Source organism: Trichosurus vulpecula, chromosome 6, assembly GCF_011100635.1.
Source record: "Trichosurus vulpecula isolate mTriVul1 chromosome 6, mTriVul1.pri, whole genome shotgun sequence".
NCBI lineage: Eukaryota > Metazoa > Chordata > Mammalia > Diprotodontia > Phalangeridae > Trichosurus > Trichosurus vulpecula.
The window spans coordinates 194439412-194458696 of NC_050578.1; the positions used below are offsets into that span (position 1 = coordinate 194439412).

The 19285-nt window shown below is 39.0% G+C and overlaps 1 protein-coding gene and 1 pseudogene across 1 annotated transcript in view; both read right to left on the bottom strand.

Moving 5' to 3' along the window:
- The window catches only part of CC2D2A (coiled-coil and C2 domain containing 2A), a 124410-nt gene that overhangs the window by 5617 nt on the left and 99508 nt on the right, over positions 1-19285 (bottom strand). Inside the window, exons 27-32 of the mRNA XM_036765643.1 lie at positions 12863-13066; positions 7652-7741; positions 6220-6333; positions 2107-2241; positions 1430-1552; positions 530-588 (exon numbers count right to left, since the gene is read on the bottom strand). Coding sequence (XP_036621538.1) covers positions 530-588; positions 1430-1552; positions 2107-2241; positions 6220-6333; positions 7652-7741; positions 12863-13066 — 725 coding nt within the window. The remainder of the gene's footprint in view (positions 1-529; positions 589-1429; positions 1553-2106; positions 2242-6219; positions 6334-7651; positions 7742-12862; positions 13067-19285) is intronic.
- LOC118855625 lies at positions 3440-3536 on the bottom strand (annotated as a pseudogene).

Consider the following 19285-nt stretch of genomic DNA (forward strand, 5'->3'; position numbering starts at 1 on the left):
CCCTTTAATTTTTTTTGCATGTCTTCAATCATCTAGATTTTCATATGAGCAAAAGAAAAGAACAAAACATGTTGTTTTATGACTCATAATATCTAACTAGCGAATATTGAATAAAACATTGCATAATTTAAAGTCTAAACATAATTCATAACACATCTTCACATCACTGAACTTAAATGACTACCAGTTGGTATCTACTCCTGGTTGAAAGGAATTTGTGGTGAGTCATTTTTAATAAGATCAAGGGAAAAGGAATGATGGTCTGGACTTGAGCCATTTAATTCTTATTTCATGCTCAGGACTGGTCCTAAGGTCAAAACATACCCTGCACTAACAGAGGTACAATTTGTGACAAATTTGTTCATATACACCAGCTAAATAATGTACAGTGTGTGTATGGAGTAGGAAGAGGTACTAGTTCTATTTAGAAATGGACAAAAAAATCCTCTGCCTCATTGATTTAGACTACAACTCACTGGATATTTGTTGTTACCCACCAAATTGGATAGGAAATTATAGAGACAATTACCTGTCTTGTAGTTCTGCTGCAGCAACTTTGTCTGTACGTTGGTAAATTAATTCTTCAGGCTGAGAAGAAATGTTTTAGGATTTGAAAAGGATATGAAGAATTCAAAAAGCTTTGATATGATCAAATATATCTTGAACATATCTGCCTATTTGTGCAAAATAAGTATTGAAAAGTTGTGTCTATTAAAATCATTCCGTGTTCTCTTTGAAATGTTTCCACATGTATATTGGCATACAATTCATTTGGCCTCCTACTCTATTCCAATCAGTATTAATTAGTTTTATATTTTACATAAATCTTACAGGGAAAATTAGATAAGATAGGTTCCTATAGTAGGCCTTTATAATGGGCTTCAAACTTTAATGTTCCCTACTTGTTTACCAAGTTATGAAGCTTACTTGTGCAACCACAAGAATGCTGACGAAGATATTTCCATCCTGTCTTGCTCAAATTCCGTGTCCAAACCCAGCACAAGTGGGATTCCTTGATTCTTTGGAAAGTCTCCCAACTTATTTTTGTTTCTCTGGATCATTTTCTCTTGTCCAATGTGTGGGCAGGTAACAATCTTATGACCATGTTATGACCACTTAGTCAGTAGAGATACCCTGTGCTTCACCCAACCTGTGACACCCCCTCCCCCCTGCTGATACATCATTTTTGGTCCTCAAGAGCAAGGTCTATAAACCAATGAGATTCTGGGTTTTGCCATGTGTGTTTTGCATATTTGGGTATCAAACCCTATAAAAAACAAGGTCTTGGGGACCAAGGGCTAGGGTCCACTTCTTTGGAGGGGACCATGGACTCTTTAATAAAGTGCCATTGACTCAGAGTTCTGCCTCAGTGGTTTTTCTTGCAGATTGGACAATTTTAATCCCCACACAACAAAGATAATATAAATACCTGAACACTTGAGAGCCCTGGATATGGAAGACTTCTTGAAAAAAAAGATTTCCATAGTTTGGGTTTGGTGATGTCAAAATTTATCCTCATTGGAGAATCATACCGTTGAATATTAAACCAAATCTAAAGAACCAATTGAAATACATTAGCAGATAGTTAATAACTACATGGGGGTGGGGCTAGTCTCTTCAGAACATTTATTTAGAACATGTACAATATTAAAATTCATTCTTGTTTATTTCTTTTGTCAGAAGAGAGACAATACTATGCATAATTGTAAGATAACTGTCAAACTGACCTAAGGAGAATGTACCATTAACTTCTGGGGGCTTTACTACATAATTATGGAAAGAAATAAGACTAGTTCCTGACTGGACAGACCTCATATTTGCATTACCATCAGGTTTTTCCCCCCAAATAGAGACACTACTTGGTGTCTTCACCAATTCTTCAAACTTGACAAGGGAGATGAATTCAAGGATCAACCTGTCAATCAACAATCATTTACTAAGGAAGGTGAAATTAAGCAAAAGGTATAAAGTTAATTTGCCATCATAAGTGATTATTAGAAAAGACGATTTACATATAACAAGTCAATAATGTACAATATTGTTGAAATATTACGTGGAAAAAAGAAAGCAATGGTCTCTATATAAAAGGAACTGGGGATCACTTACATTGTCAGGACTTATTAAGCAGCCCACACTTTTTAAAGGACAAAATGTATCAAACTGTCCATAAAAGCGTCCACTACAGGGATTCCATATCAAATATTGGCTTTGTTCCCAAGTTAGCACATAGGCAGTTGGACCCTGGAGGAAAAGTAAGTAGTTATTAAAACCTGGATGATTTTTGAGCTTATACGTAAGTAGTCCTCAGCACTCGTTGGAGTTTAGCATTGTTAGATTATTACTTTAAATCATAAATTAGTATTTCTAAAATCACATAGTGAATACATTTGAAGTTTTAGGTTGAAGCTGATTAAAACCATAAATTCAGTTGCCCAAGGACAAAATTCTGTCCAAGGAACATTAGCCACGCTGCCCTGTTTATTTTTATAGTGCAACTGAAAAACCAGTGGGCTCAGGAGTTAAAGGAACAGGATTTGAGTCTCTGCCTTATTTCCTTATCTGGAAGATTTGGATTATAATGCTTACATTCCATCAATATAGGCCTCCTTTATCACTTTATCATTAGTAGTGGTGATTCTGGACACTTGAAGGTTTTACTACTAGAATGTAAGCTCTGGCAAGTTTTACTAAACATGAAAGGTTTTAGACATGGATCCCAAGATAAACTGTATTTATCTTCTGAGGGATTGGCCCAGTTAAGGGCCTCATCTCATCACATCACAAAGCAAATTTCTGGGTGACTTTTTTAAAAAAAGAATCTATTAATAGATTTCAACCTGCAACAGCAGAAGAATGCAGATCTACTCAACAATAAAATGGACCTTTCCGTAGCAGCAAAGCCATATTTGCACTGTCTGCTTCAAAAGGCTGTTGTTTGGGGAAAGGGTTTTATATACCATAAAGCTCTATGTAGCCTGAACAGCTATTAATCCTTAACTTAAGCTTAAAAGAGATAACAGTGTGCTCTAATGCTAACACTGGGGGTATTTTGTCAGCAAGACAAACAGATTAAATAGTAATCTCAACTGTGAGTAAAATCGTCACTGGGAAGGAAGACTTCCTCCAAATGACCAGTAGCCATGTCCATGGCTTTATATGTTACCATGATGCCCTCAAATACTCAACTATTCCATGGATGAATACTTTATTCCCACAGAAGATTTTACATTAGTATGTCTTAACAACTGTGTCAAATACTAGTGAACATGCTAAGAGATATCTTTTCTAAATAATATTGAATGGACTTTCCAAAGAAGATCGTCCCATAAAATCCTAGGACAAAGCAATCCTATGAGACCTCTACCTCCAAACCCTAAATTTCATGTTTTAATTTTGTGTTATTCTGCGTTTGACTAACTTCCACCAACATGAACAGTTCGAAAATATGGAATGCTTTGCAAATTTGGGTGTCAGCTTTGGGCAGGGGCTGTGTGATTCTTCTCTGTATTTTTTCCAATTTTAGCATCTGTGAACACAGTAGCTCTAATTTCTTCCTAACTTAGAACAGATGTACAAAGCTTAGATCAGAAGTTGCCAGCTTTTGAGAAGTAAGGTGTCAAATTGCTGAAAAAATCTATTTACACTAGGGGGAAGGTCAGTAAACATTGTTGGGATAGGTGATGGAGTAGAAGGAGATGGGAATCACAGGGACTGCCTTTTTGCTCAACAAATCTCTGTCCTTTCCCTATATACTCTAATCAGCAACCTTAAAATGAAGTGACTCAAGAAGCAATATGGCGTAGTACAGAGGCCAGGCTGACGTAGGTACTGAACCAGATTAAAATGTCACTGGGAAATATTTAACCAAATAATAAAAATACAACAAAACTAATTTTAATTTATGGTTTGCCAAATCAGCATACTGCCCAAAGGAATCCATTTCTATTTACGTTTAACATCACTCGGGTAATGGAAAAAGTGCAGGATTTGAAAGCATATGGATTCAAAGTCTTGCTCCACCATTTACTCCCTATGTTGCCACAGGGAAGTAACTTAAACTCTCTGAGCCTCATTTGCCCTATCTATAAAAAATAAAGTGGTTAGACTAGATGACCTTATGGTTATGGTTCTTCCTGCAGTTATGGTTCATCATGGTTCTTTCCAGCTTTAAATCTTTGAAGCTACAGGGAGGGTTAAGCCTTTTGTTCATTCACATTTTAGTTGTAGGTTATGGCCTATCTTCAGAACCTGTATAGTACTTTGTCCCTCCCTAAAATAATTGTATTTTTCTGTTATAGTATGATATGTGATTTTTACTCAGTTAGACTCTAAGCTCCAGAGGGCAGGTATTATGTTCTATCTCAACTTTTTATCCTCCCCAGCTTCTAGCCTAGAGTTTGACATGTAATAGATTCTTAATATAGTTGTTGTTTGTCCTTTGTTTTTGAAGAGTACCAATGACATCATAATGTTGGGTAAAATAGTGTGTGATGGGTGATATCTTGATGTGTGTATGCCCAATCCAGGCAGGTGGGATAGCCAATGCAAAGGCTATGGAGTGTCAAACAGGAAGAAAGCCAATTTGGTTGGACTAAATATGGGAAGGAGGGTAACATAGAGAGAGACTAGAAAGGCAGTTTTGGGCCATGTTGTGAAGGATTTTAAAAGCCAAACAGCGGAATTTATATTTTATCCTAGTCAATAGGAAGTCACTTGAGTTTGTTAAGTAGGGAGATGACAGGATCACATCTGTGCTTAAGGAAAAATCACTTTGGCATCTATGTGGAGGATAGATGGGGAGGGAGAGATTTGGGTGGAAAGATCGATAAGGACGATATTGCAACAATCAACATGAGAGGTGATGAAGGTCTGAACCAAAGTGGTAGATGTTTGAGTGGAGAGAAGGGTTAAGATGCTAGTGATATTGTGGAGATAAAAATTGCAAGATGTGGCAATTGATCCTGTAAGTGGGGTGAAAGAGAGTAGATGGAGGTGATGTTAAAGTTCTTAACCTGAGGACCTCAAAGAACAGTGATCCCTTTGACTGAAGTAGAAAGGTTTGGAAGGGCTTAGGGTGGGGATGATAAGTTCTATTTTGGATGTGTTGACACTGAATGTCTCTAGGACTTCCAGTTGGAAATGTCCAATAGGCAGTCAGTAATGTGGGACTAAAGCTCAGAGGAGGACCAGTACTGGATATATGAATCTGTAGGTCATCTGCACAGAGATGATGGAGCTAATAGGTCACTGAGGGGGTGTAGAAAGAACTAAACCTCTTTTTTGTCTTCACTGTGACATCTATTCCTTCCACTTACCACTAACCATCTAGGTCAATAAACCTGCTTTGACTTTGCTTTTTAATCTTGACCCTGTCATTAACCAGTTCTGGAGAGTAAGACAAATTTTTACAATTTTGTCCAGTGTCTTGGTTCCAGTGCCTAGTTGGCACTCACCTCTGGCATGACTGTTGATATGTTACTAATGGCTGTCTTATATAACTACTAATCTTTCCTCTGATTTAAGAGGAAACCTCTCCTGACTTTTATGCAAAAATTATGTCAACAATACAAATTAAATTCTTAGAACCTGGGGAATTCTATGTCATCTGTGTGAGCACACTGAATAGTACTGATGATGATTAATAATTAGACATAATGGGGCTTCCACGTGCTAATATCATCAACTGCTCCTAAGCTATCACATCATTCACTTCCTAAGGATAATTAATTGGTCAAGGATGTTCATTTTAAAATAGTGGTATAAGGTGTGCTGGCACTAAGGATGGGTGAAATGAGCTGGGAAAGCAGCCACCAGTAATGACTGAACCCTCTGCAACTTTTTCTGTAACCATAACATTCATCACAGTTCCCAGGTATGTGGTGTGCTCCGAGTAAGGATGTTGTTGTGTCGTTTCAGTTGCGTCTGACTTTTTGTGACCCTGTTCGGGGTTTTCTTGGCAAAGATAATAGGGCGGTTTGCCACTTCCTTCTCCATCCAAGTAAGGCACAGTCTGTCATCCCTCGTCCAACCACAGGCCGTTTCTCCATTTTCCAATAAGCCACTCTGTACATTTATAGGAGATAAGTCTGTCCATGATCAGATCTATTAAATCAAATTTCAACCTTGACTACTACTGGGGATATTTTAGAGTTCAGCATTTCATAAAAGGAAGGCTCCAACTGTATGACTTCCGTGACTGGGAAATACAAATGACCTTACCTCAGGAATAGCACTGCCCATCACAAGCCAGGCTTTTTTACCCAGGGCCAGAAAATAATTACACAACAACACCGCATGCTCTTCTTCATCTCCCGCCAGAAGATCAAGAAATTGCTAATAAAGAAAGACATATTTTGCTAAATAGATTGGCAGCTTAGTCATTTTGGCAAGCACTTATTCACTTTCAACATGTCATATTTTTTTAAAAAATTGCCTTTAGCGGATATGCCTTAATATAAAAATCCTCAATGAAAAGCTGACATCCAGTTTAACACACAACAAATAAATCACTTAAGTTGTGCATGGAATACCCCAGTAATATGGATGATGGTACTGATGGGCAGAATGCATATGTGATTACTGCAAATAGATGGGGAAAAAGACAAGCCTAATATGTTAAATTCTACCCTGAGAAAAAATACACGCTTTGAAAATGTTTTAGATGAAAAAAAAAACCTGGCTATCTCTAAAATTACCAATCTAGATGTTGTCAAAACATTTTATGTAATAATTTAATGAATTCATTTAAATACCTTTATTCTTAGACTCTGGTTTTTATCCAATAAGGAATTGTATATTGAGATGGCACCTGAATGATAGGAGATTGTGGGAGATACAGGTTTTTTGGGGGTGTTATTTTATTTTTTAAGGGAAATACATTAAATGCAGTGAATAGGCAGTAGAAATTCTGTCTGATGAAACCTGCATACTTACACGGATGCTTGATCTTGAGAACACCTAAGGAAGAGCTGGCCCAGTTTCAGTGCCAGCTGGAACAAAGGGTAGGGTACAAGACCACTGAGGAAGTCTAATAATGATCGGTGGGTAGCAAGAGGTTGAAGGGCTTCCTAATAATTTCTAAGCTCAGTGAAGGATGGGTTTGTTAATGGGCAATTAAGAAGGACAAGGAGGACAGATGGTTATGAAACTGAAGAACAGAGGGTTGGAAAAAAGATGAAAGGGCTCTGCCTACATAGGCTTCTAGGGAGTATTTAATGCTCTGTAGGTTCCTATATCAATGGACAGAGCCGAGTTAGGCTCAGAGCATGCTGCAGGACACTAGGTTGCTAGAAGGCACAGTGGATAGATGGAGTGTTTAATCTATGGTCAGGAAGACCCAAGTTCTAATTTAACCTCAGACACTGCCTGTGCGACCCTGCGCAAGTCTCTTGACCTCTGTCCGCCTCAGTTTCCTCATCTGTAAAATTGGGACAATCACACTTGCCTTCCAGAGTTGTGAAGATCAAATAAGATTAAATTTGTAAATTACTTTGCAAGCCTTAAAGTGCAAAATAAATGCTAGCTGTTATTCTTCTTCTTCTCATTGGTAGGTGCTTAATAAACATTTTATGTCATCTTAGTGAAGTCTAGGTAACAGTTAAGCTTGAAATAATAAATATCTGAGGAAGAATGAAAAATTGTCATGACTTACATCTGATGTGCTCCATAAATCACAGACCCCAGTGAATGAAACACTGTCAGGCAAAAAAGGAATCAAAGCCACGTATCTGGCCACCAGCTCCTATGGAATGACAGCAAGTGTGAGTATTTTGTGTTGGGCGAACTTTATGCCAGATAAACCATTCCCGAACCATGCTTCCTGCACTTTGGCTACTATCCTATTCCCTTCATCCCCCTCCCACTAGAACCTTGGAGTCTGACCCTGGAACCACTCTGGGTTCTGACAGGTGAGCTTTCACCTTAAATTTTGTCTAGAGTCAGTCCTCCATATCATTTCTTGACCACATCCAAATCATGTTGTCTGTGTTCTGACCTCAGGTCTCAGTCTCCTCATTTCCTTCCCACTGAAGCCGTGGAGTCTGACCCCGGGACCACTGTAGGTTCTGATAGGAGAACTTTCCCTTTATTTTGCCTGGATCCAGGACACTATGTCACTTCAAAGTACTTTTGGAGGCATGGTATTAGTAACAGAGGGAGAGGAATCAGGAGTAGAGACATCATGAAGAAGAGGTTACTTGCTCTTCATTTTTTAGGAAGAGCAGGAACTCTGAGCTGGAGCTAGGGAGAGAGTGCCTTCCAGGCAGAGAGGACAGACGGAGCAAATGCAGAGATGGAGACAGGATTGTGAGAATCACTCAATCATTAAACATTTATTAAGTGCCTACCATGCGCCAGGCACTGAGCTAAGGGCTGTGGATGCAAAAAGAGGCAAAAGACAGTCCCTGCCCTCAAGGAGTGAACAGATAAAGCTACATACAGGACAAATAGGAAATCATTAAAAGAAGGAAGCCACTGGAATTAAGAGGGGTTGAGAAAGGTGTCTGACAAAAGAGGAGATTTGGAAGTGGAAATGAGCATACCAATGCATATTGAAATCTTTACAGTTTAGAGGCTTTGAAGTTTCTTAGGGCACATTGAGAAGTTAGGGGATTTCCAGAGGCAGGACTTGAACCCAGGTTTCCCTGACCCCAAGGCTAGCTTTCTGGACTCTACATTGCTTCTGAGACAGGTATTAAAGTTGTATTATTCCCATTTTACAGATGAGGAGACAGGCGTAAGGAGATTCACCTAGGGTTTGTTAGTAAGAGTTAGAGGCAGGATTTGAACCCAGGTCCTGCCTGACTCCAAGAGTTACACTACCCCTATAGAAATGCTGTACACATTGTGTATCTAAAATCAGAGTATCTAGACTTCAGCAAAGCATTGGCAAAGCCTGCCATGCTATACTTGAATTCCAACCTGCTCTTTAAAAAAATGCCACTTACTTCAGGAAGCCTTCTTTACCCCAGTTGGAAGTGATCTTTTCCTTTTCTGAACCCCATTTGTATCTTATTTGCACTTCTTTTATGGTCAGTGGGGGTGCCCACTTCCTCCCGGAGCAACCCTTCCATTTTTGGAAGGAACTCTAAATATTAGAAGTGTTCCCTTATGTCCAGCCTAAATCTGTCTTTTTGCAACCTAGGATTATGGAATCAAGGCTCTAGAGTTGATCAGAGACTATCTATTCCAACGTCCTTATTTTAAGATGAGGACAATGACACCTAGCAAGGTCAAGGTACTTGCTCAAGGTCATATCAGCAATAAACATCAGAGACAGGATCTGAACCCAAGTCCTCTGACTACAGTCATTTCATCTTCTGCTGAGCCATCCCTTCTCCTAGCCATCTCCTAGTTATTCTCTTTAGGCCTAAGCAGAACAAATCTAACTCCGACAGAAGATGGCCTTTCATGTAAGCCGAGACAGCCACCATATTCTTCCTAAGTCTTCTTTGCCAGGCTAAAATATTGCCAGTTCCCTTAATTGATCCTTATATGGCAGGACCTCAAAACTCTTCACCATCCTGGCTGCTCCACTTTGGAGGTTCTCCAGGTCATCAACATCCTTCCTAAAATATGGACTAAATTCAGTACTAAATGTCTGTATGCTTCAAGGAAGACGATAGGGGAGCTATCACCTTCCTAATCCTAAATTTATCCCAAGATTCCATTAGCTTTTTTGGGCTGCTTTTTTTGTTTTTTTGTTTAAACAAATGCCAAATAAAATGACTATTTCTTGGATTCCTTTTCTGCCTTTCTTTTGGGGGGGTGGGAGTGGGGGAAGAACATTGGACTGGTAATTTCACTAGTACAGGAAAGTTCTGGTGAGGAAACTCCTCTATCAATGCAGATTAATACCTTCTCTTCAATTTATAGTTTTATAGAGTTACATGTGGCCCTGAGAAGTTAAATGACTTATCCAGAGTCTCACAGCCATTATATGTCAGAGACAAGACTTGAATCCAGAACTCTGAGGCCAGCTCTCTATCTTCTATGCCGTGCTGTCTTTTACTGCCAGTGCAATAGATCTGTTTAACTCCTTTTGAACTTCCAGTCAACTCAAGCCCCCTTATCTTTCTTAAACTAGCTGCTGTTTTGTCACACTTCCCTAATCTAGTTCTTCTGAAGCTGAGTTTCTGAACTCAGGTAAGACTTAATGTCCTTATCCTTACTGAATTTAATCTTATTAGATTTGGTCCAAAGTTATGGACTATTGAAATCTTTTTGGAGCCCAACTCTGCCATCTAATAGGTTAACTAGCTTTTTTAAAAACTTTCTGTTATATGCAGCTTAGATAGGGCTACTATCTATGCCTTTATCCAAGTAATTGGTAAAGATATTAAATAGCATTGGACCAACTATTTATTCCTCTGACATTCCATGGTTGATATCAAACCATTAATAACATTTTTTATTCAGTCATTCAACAAACTCCAAATCACCCAAACCATAGTATTGCTAACACATATCTCTCCACCTTATCTCCAATGATAGAGCAACAGTTTTCATTAAAGTCTTTGCTAAAATTGAAATAAAATTTATCTACAGCATTACCCTGATCTACCAGTTTTGACAATGTCAAAAAATGAAATGAAATTAGTCTGGCATGATTTGTTTTTGATTAAACCATTCTGGTTCTTTGTCATCAATGCTTCCTTTCCTGGATATTTATCAACCATCCTTTTAGTAATAGCATCTACAATTTTGCTACAAATTTATAAATCAATGTTAAAGTCCGTTGACCGATTTTATAGATTCCTCCTTCCTTATTAAATTAGCAAATGACAACGCCGAGTGAGACAGGTAACATGTTACCTGACAGAGGCAAGATCTAAGAAAGTTATTGACAGACTAAAACAATGACTCATAGCTAATAAGATGAAAATTGAGAGAGAAACTTTGAAAGCCCTTGGGTTCAAAAAAGTCGTGTTAATAAAGATGAGACAAAGGGATGTGTTAAGAGCAGTCTTTATGACTCTGTAGCGATCTAAGTGTCAAGTTCCACTCCAGGTTCCCGTTCCTTTTTGTCACAGGCCTGGCAAGAGAAGGGCATGATATGAATTTATTGAGTAAGTGCTAACACCCATTCACCAGTGAGAAAGACCCCTCTAGGTTAAAAGTCTCAGTTAAGATGAGGACTCAGATTTGGGTCATTGTACTGAATAATGATGAGCAAGTACCTCCTGCTTAGAAAAGTACGCTGCACAGATCAGATTTGGGAGCACTGGAGTCGGTGGTGATGACACCACTCATGTGGTTGTCTCATGATCCTGTGTATCCTTTTAGGAAGCTTTACTTAAAACTACAGCCATGAGTCAGAGCAATAGTTTGTAATTTTTGCAGCTAGGGTAAGTCATGGTGGGGTGAGGAGAGAGAGGCCACTCTAGGATATCAGGAGATTGCTGTATTTTCCAGGGATAAGGAAACTCACCTGTGGTGTGGCCCAGGGGCTTTAACCACTTGTGGTTCTGTATATAGTCATTTACTCTACCTTTAAGCAAGACATAATTTGGGCAGGTCATTTTAGGGTGATATGGCTAGAGAAGAGTTCATGTGGGAAAAAAAATTGAGTTTTAGTGGCCTGTAAACTCTATATGAATAAACATTGTAACATAGCCACCAAAAAAGCCAATTATGCTAGGCTGCATATTGTCAGACTGAGGGAAGTGAAAGTCCTATTATTCCCTGTTCTGTCAGGCCTCAAAGGGCATATTCAATTCTAGATACTATATTTTCAGGAGAATATTGACACCCTGGATGGAGCATGTCCATAAGATAGGGTACTCATGAGAGGACACCCATGATAGAAATCATCTTGAGTCCATGCCCCAAGAAGGCTGGTCAGAAGACATGGGGATTATTAGGCCCAGACAGACAAGATCTGGGGATGTAGCTGTTTTCAAATATCTGAAGAGATTGCGTATGGGAGAAAGCTTAGATCTGTTAGCTCCAGAGGACAGAACATAGAAAAATATGATGTAGAAAAGATTCTTGAAAGGTTACATGTAAGGCTCGATGTCCTCTGATGTCCTTTTTGGCTATGAGATTCTGAGACTCTGTGTTAATGAGTTGTTATTTTGATTAGCTAGGTAGCTGCATCTGCCTCATGCCATCCACCTCACAAGAGTGGTTATAGGTTGGAAGTATTCATAAAACCAAAACAAGGTTAAGAGCCTAGTCCATCCTCCTCAGTTCACAAGGGAGGAACCCTAGAGCAATAAGTGACTTGCTGAAGTTACCACAAGTCAATTTATCCCAGAGCTGGGGGCTAAAACATGGCCCACTTTTTCCTATTCCAAACAAGTAAACTTTGGACAAATTGCTTTTGGTCCATTTGAACTCTGAAACTCTGGCTAAGATGTCTTGGAACTTGGGATAGGACTTTAATATTATATACTTAACATGCTTGGCTCCAGAGGGAAGAATTAGAATGAATGGTAGACGATTTCAGCTCTCCCTAATGAAGGACTCCTTGACAGAGTAGGAAGGGCTTCCTTGTGAAGGGAGCTCCTATGCTGGCCGACATATATGAGCATTATCAGGATAACTTATCAGGAATGATGAAAGAAGACTCATTCCTTGCACAAAAGTTGTATCAGATGACTTCTAAGTCCCCTTCTTGTGCTATGATTTTATGCTTGATGGAATAGTGTAAAAATAGAACTAAAAATTCCCCTTGATTTCTGTCAAGTTAGGGTCTTCTTTGTGATAACTCTTAAGATCCCCCTGAATGAGTATATCCTTTTGGTTCTAAAGACCATACCCTCTGAACACAAAAATTTCTTAAAATGGTTGTCGTTTTAAGTGAAATTAAAATGTCATATTCTCGTTTAACAAGGAAATTATTTAGGAATTAAATACTTACTGCTGTTGCTTGTGGATTATTGGGGTTCATATCTAGGAGCTCCTGGGGTGGGTTTAAAGGCTTGAGATAACGTGTGATAAAGACTGTTTTCCCACTTAAGTTGGTTACGGTAGTAAGGCATTGTCGTTTTGGAAATTTCAGGGCACATTCAACATGAAACTTCTCTGATGCCTGAAGTAATTTCTCATCTTCCTGGGAATCAAACTTCAGAAAGAACATGGATTACCAGATAGTTATGGATACATGATAGGATATGTTTATAACTGCAGCATCCAACATGAATGAGAATCACAGACATCTAGCTAACGGGAGGATTTGTTACTCAGATGATTATTTTTACTTTTCTGTAGATTATGTGTGTAACTCACCATGCTGTCAAATAACTGCCCACAAAAGCTCTTCTATCGTACTGAAATGGCTAGATTCATAATTTTTTAAAAGGAAATCAATTCTCTAAAGTCATTTAGTGCATGAAATAGCATTCATAGACAAACTCTGGAGAGCTGCTAGTTAACCCAAGGGTGTCCACTTCTTTAATAGAAGATGCATGACTAAAAATCCCATAACCTATGGTGCGCTAAGGCAAATTGACAAAAACCATTGCATTCATGGACTGTGTTTGTCAGGGTCCCCCTCAAGTAAGTCTCCTTGCTTTTGTTTTCAGGTTGCTAAGACTATCCTTTAGGCTTAAATTTCAACCAAATTCTAAGCTTACAAGTTTACAGATATGCGTATATGTGTTTTAGAGTTCCAGATCCAGTTACACGGGGGACAACCAAGAATTCTTCATCTCCAGAGAAAGGTTGTAGAAGCAGGATCACAAATACATAGCAGTGATCTAGATTGATTCACTCCAGGGTGAGGGACCAGCTGCCAGGGTCCTTAGGTGACTTTAAACAGATGTAACAAAGAGCATGACATGCTTGTCTAGAAACACATGTCAGGGTCACAGAATCACTCAGATCATTGTTCCATTGTTAACAAGATTAGAATATCCCCTCAACACTTTTTATTAGCTATTCATAAAAAGAATATATATGTGGGTGTGCTGATTTCTATTTATAGTGTCTCTCATTTCAAAGGGCCTCAGTTTGTCAAAGCTTACTAACTAAACAAAGCTATTTCTCAGTCTTTTTAATTGGTGTTCATAGTTGAAATGTGAGCCTCATTCTTGTGTAAAAAGGATGGCTGGGGGATATGGGGTAGAAATATCTCCATACTTTTTTTTTTCTAATGTCTGGTTCACAGCCATAACTGCCATGAATGCTGTCCCTTCACAATAGAGCTAGAGCTTAACATCTGTCTTTGGCTTGGTTTGAGAAAAAGAGGGAGCATTTAATTATAGAATCAGAATTTTAGAGTTCAAAGGGAGATTAGAGGTACAGCCTCCCATTCCATGTAAGAATCCCTTCTACAAAATCCCTAAACTGTCAGCCTCCACTTGAATGCTTTCTGTGATGAGGAGCTCATTATACCTCCCAAGGTAGGCCATTCCATTTCTGGGCAACTTTGATTGTTAGTAACTTCCTTACGTTGAATCAAAATCTGTCTTCCTGCAATTTCCACCCTTTGGTTTTAGTTTTATCCACTTGAGCCAAACAGAAAGAACATAATCCCTCTTCCACATGACAGGTTTTCAAATAACTGAAAACAGCTATCACATTTCCTCCCTCTCCCCAAGGGCTTCTTTTTTCCAGGCTAAATCTTTCTACTTCCTTCAACTGTTCCTCATCCAAGGAGGGTTTGAGTCTCTTTACCATCTGGGTAAATTCCCAGTTTTGAATTGTTCCTCTCAGATTGTGGGGCCTTTTACCGAACACAGTAGCACGGATATGGTCTGACCATTGCAGTGGATAGAGTGCTGGGCCCAGAGTCAGGAAGACCTGAGTTCATATTTGGCCTCAGACACTAGCTGTGTGATCCTGGGCAAGTCACTTAACCCTGTTTGCCTCAGTTTCCTCATCTGTAAAATGAACTGGAGAAGGAAATGGCAAACTGTTCTAGTGTCATTGCCAAGAAAACCCCAAATGGGGTCATGAAGAGTCAGACATGACTGAAATGACTAAACAAAGTATTGTTATCTATGCATTAGAACATAGGCTGGTGATGGTCTTAGGAGAAAAGACACAGATGCTTGAAGAACACTGCCCTATTTTTCAGGTTATCAGGTAAAGTGAAGTGTTCCCCAGAAAAAAGATTTGAAGAGAGACAGAGGGAAATTCTGACCTGTTTCTGGAGGTCAGAAGGGAGAAGAAGGTGACATAGAAGGGATAGGGAAGGAAAAGGGCCACTGGACACTCGAAGCTAAGTAATAGAAAGTTCTTACTGAACAGGAGAGAACAGAGTCTTCTGAGGAGTAAGGAGCTGCTTTTTGTTCAGGTGTGATGATGTGGATCCCCGAGGTAAGAGAGCATCTACTGAGGGTTACAGGAAGAAGAGACAAGTCCTGGCTGCCCACTCCCTGCTGAAGGATTGGTATTAAAGCCACGACTCACTGAAATGATACCAACAAATTCTGTGCTTTCCCACCATCTTTTTAGCTTGTGGTTCACTTTCCAAATCTGCCTTTCTCTGCTAAAGCCTTTGTCATCAGTCAGCAGATGACATCATCACCTCTGCTCCACAAATCTTACGTTTCTTGATCAAGACTTCATGTTGTTCAGCTGTTTTTCAGTTGTGTCTGACTCTTCGTGACCCCATTTGGGGTTTTCTTGGAACATACTAGAGTGGTTTGCCATTTTTTTCTAGCTCATTTTATAGATGAGGAAACTGAGGCAAACAGGGGTAAATGACTTGCCCAGGGTCACACAGCTAGCAAGTATCTGAGGCCAGACTTTAACTCACAAAGGTGAATCTTCCTGACTCCAGGGTCATTGCTGTATCCTTTGAGCCACCTGGCTACCCATAAATACTTCATAATCTTTAGCAGTGCTTTCTAGATACTTTCTAGCAGAATCAGTTTTGCCATGAGTATCAACAGAATTGGGTAGTTGTTATCTGGTTGGATAAATTTTGGGAGGTTCTGGGTCATGCCTTAGATGTATGATAGAAGCAGGCAAGGTAGAAGAATTGGTGATGAGAAGAAGGATTAGAGAGAGAGGAAGAATCTCAGAAGAGGGATATTTGGACCAGAAAGGACAAAACAAAAATGTTTAATAGGGAAATGACACTCATGATAGGTTGAGAGATGGCAGGAGAACACCTAGTTTCCATTGATAAGTTCAAATTTTTGTTGATCAGTCATTTTCATTTGTGTCTGACTCTGTGACCACATTTAGGGTTTTCTTGGCAGAGATACTGGAGTGGTTTGCCATTTCCTTCTCCAGCTCATTTTACAAATGAGGAAACCTAGGCAAACAGGAGTAAGTGACATCCCCAGGGTTACACAGCTAGTAAGTGAGGCTGGATGAACTCAGTGAGATGAGTTTGCCTCCAAGTCCAGCACTGTATCCCCTGTGCCACCTAGTTGCCTGTTAAGATTGACTGGCACAAATGAATGACATCCCAGGGTATACAGAGTACTTGGTGCATTTGATTGCTGTTCCACTGTCAGTGATCTTTGAAAGACTGTTGCTTTCACACCGGAAGCAAATTTTATTCTAATTTTACAGTAAACTTGACTTAAATTACTGGCAAAATTCTAGAACCTTTTATTAGGGGCATGGTTAGTGAACATTTAGAACAGGAAGTGAGAATAATAAAGAGCCAGAATGGCTTCATTAAGATAAAAAATTCCAGACTAACTTAATTTCTTCTTTTGACAGTGGTTGCTCAGAGCAATGTGATGAAAAGAGTTTGCCTAGATTTTACTGTAACATTTGATAAAATCTCTCAATAGTCATATAGATCAGTGTGTCTTATTCAAATATAAAAGAATCACTGTTGGCTGCATATTGACTTAGGAAACTACAAATTAACATTATCTGTTTTTATTATGTATATATTATAATGTGTTTTTATTTATTTTGTTAAACATTTCTCAATTACATTTTGGTCTGGTTCAGGCTTGGGAGTTTTGTGACTGTTTGTGCCCTGTAGGCTATGTGTTTGACAACTTTATTGTAGACTAGATAGGTATACGTAAAACAGACGACAACGTAGATAGATTCAGAACTAGTTGAGTGGCTGGACCTGAAAATTGTCGTCAATTGTTTGATGACAGTTTGGAAGGGAGTCTCAGTCGAATGTGACTGGTATTTGTGATTGGCTTTGTTCTCCTTAGCATTTTCCTCAGTTACTTGTATAAAGAGATAGGTAGCATCCTTATCAAATGTGCAGATGATACAAAGGTAGGAGGGCCTGCTAACAGCTATATGAGAGAGTCAGGAGCCATAAAGACAGGCTAAAACATTGATCAATTAGAATAAGATGAACCATAAAGGGACAAATGTAAAGACTTACATTAGGGTTAAAAATCAACTTCATGAATACATGATAGGGACAGCATGGTTAGATAGGTCATCTGAATAGATTTAGAAATTTACAAGATTACATTTTAACTGAGTCGGTAGAATGATGTGGAAGAGAGAAAACTAGTGACCTTAGGCTACATGAAAAGAGGCTAGTATTTAGGACCAGGAAGATGATAATCTTACTTTACTTTGTCCTATCTAGGAATCTGGATATAGAGATTTGGAATATTGCCTTCAGTTCTGGACACTATCATTTAAGGACATTAAATTGTGGAGGGCGCCTAGGTTGGTGAATGGCTTTGAGCCCATGTCATCACAGTCCATTCCTGGGGATGTTTAGCCTGGAGAAGAAAAGCCTCGGGGGAAACAGTAGTTGTCTCAAAAGAAATGTCACGTAGAGGACAACTTGACAATTTAATTTAAATCATTCCTTTGGGTATGAGAGGGAAAAAACCAGAAGCAATGAGTGAAAGTTGCAAAGGAGACAAATTTAGGTTTGATGTCAGAAAAAAAAAAAACAAAACAAAACAGCCAACAAACCTTTCTACCTATCAGAGCTAGCCCACAATGGAATGGTCTGCCTTGAGAGGTGGTGGCTTTCCTCTCATTGGAGACCTTCAGGCAAAGGCTGGATAAACCCTTGTGTATGTAGGAGAATCTCTTTCAGGTAGGGAGTTAGACTCGGTTGTCTCTGAGATTTGGGGACTTTATATCCTGTGAAGTCTGAAGAGACTAGGCATACACACTAGGACTTAAAGCTTTGAAGGGGAGAGGAGAAGAGAAAGCTGCTACTTCGAGACCAGTAAGTAACTACTGACTGGTTTGTTATAAAGTAAAATATTTTTTACCTTCTTTAGCATGTCAGTCATCTATCAGAAGCAAGAAAGAGAAAAAAAAATAACAGGCAAAACAGTGTAATAACATAAATATAAAGTTAAAAAATGGAAATATTCAGTTTCTTTTACCAAAACAATACAATGAAAGAGCTGCTACAATGGAGAAAGGCATTCAGTTTCTACACCTATTTTTGTTTAAAAATTTTCCATTAAGAAACACTTGAAAAATGGCACAGAAAAATCTGCTTGGTTTCTAGAGTGAATATGAAGACTAATACTCCATTCATCATTTCTGAAAGTTTGCAAAATGCAAAAATGCATCCAAATCCTATATCATGCCCCATTTCAGTGCCTGCTTTATGGCCAGAGATCCTCTTTCCTGAATAAATCATTTAAGAACAAACAGTTCCTGCTCTCTCCACCTCTTATACTAGAAATGATAGCCGTATTGGGCGTGGCTCTCATCAGAAGGCCTGTGAGCATCTTGGTGAGGTTTTAGTGTGTAGCTCAGTCCATGTGCACAAGGGTCATGCTTGCTGTGACCACACTGGGGCAGTGAGGCACCAAAAAAGGGAGCAGATTGGAAAAAACAACATTTTTACAAAGGAAGGAAAGAATGTACAAAATTGTGTTTTCAAAAAAAAAGGAGAGAGGCTTAAAGGACACTAGAGCACAATTAAAATTAATGAAAAATGATGTCAGTGTCTGTGAAGTATGTGCCACTAAGGATGGAAGGAATCTTAAAATGTATTAATTCTTTCAGCCTTATTCACATGCCTTGGCAAACCCATGTGAAGACTTAACACATTTAAAAAAAAACCCCAAACACTACTTTACCTCCAGCTCCATGTCTTACTAGACTTTTCTGCCTTCTGACCAGCAGCCTTGTCCCAATGTGGGTATTCTCCTGCACTCTCTCCACCCACCACCCTCCAAGCTTTCCAACTTCCCATTATGGTTGTCTTCTCCCATTAGAATATAAGCTCCTTGAGAGTAGGGGCTGTCTTGTTTGTTTATACTTGTATCCCCAGTGCCTCATTGTTTTTGGCTCATAATAAACAGTTAATAAATTCTCTGCCTGTATATCTATCTGTGAGTCTGCCTTCATATACATATCTGTATGATCTATCTACATCATTCCTCTCTTTTTCTCTTGTTCTAGCTCTATCATCTAT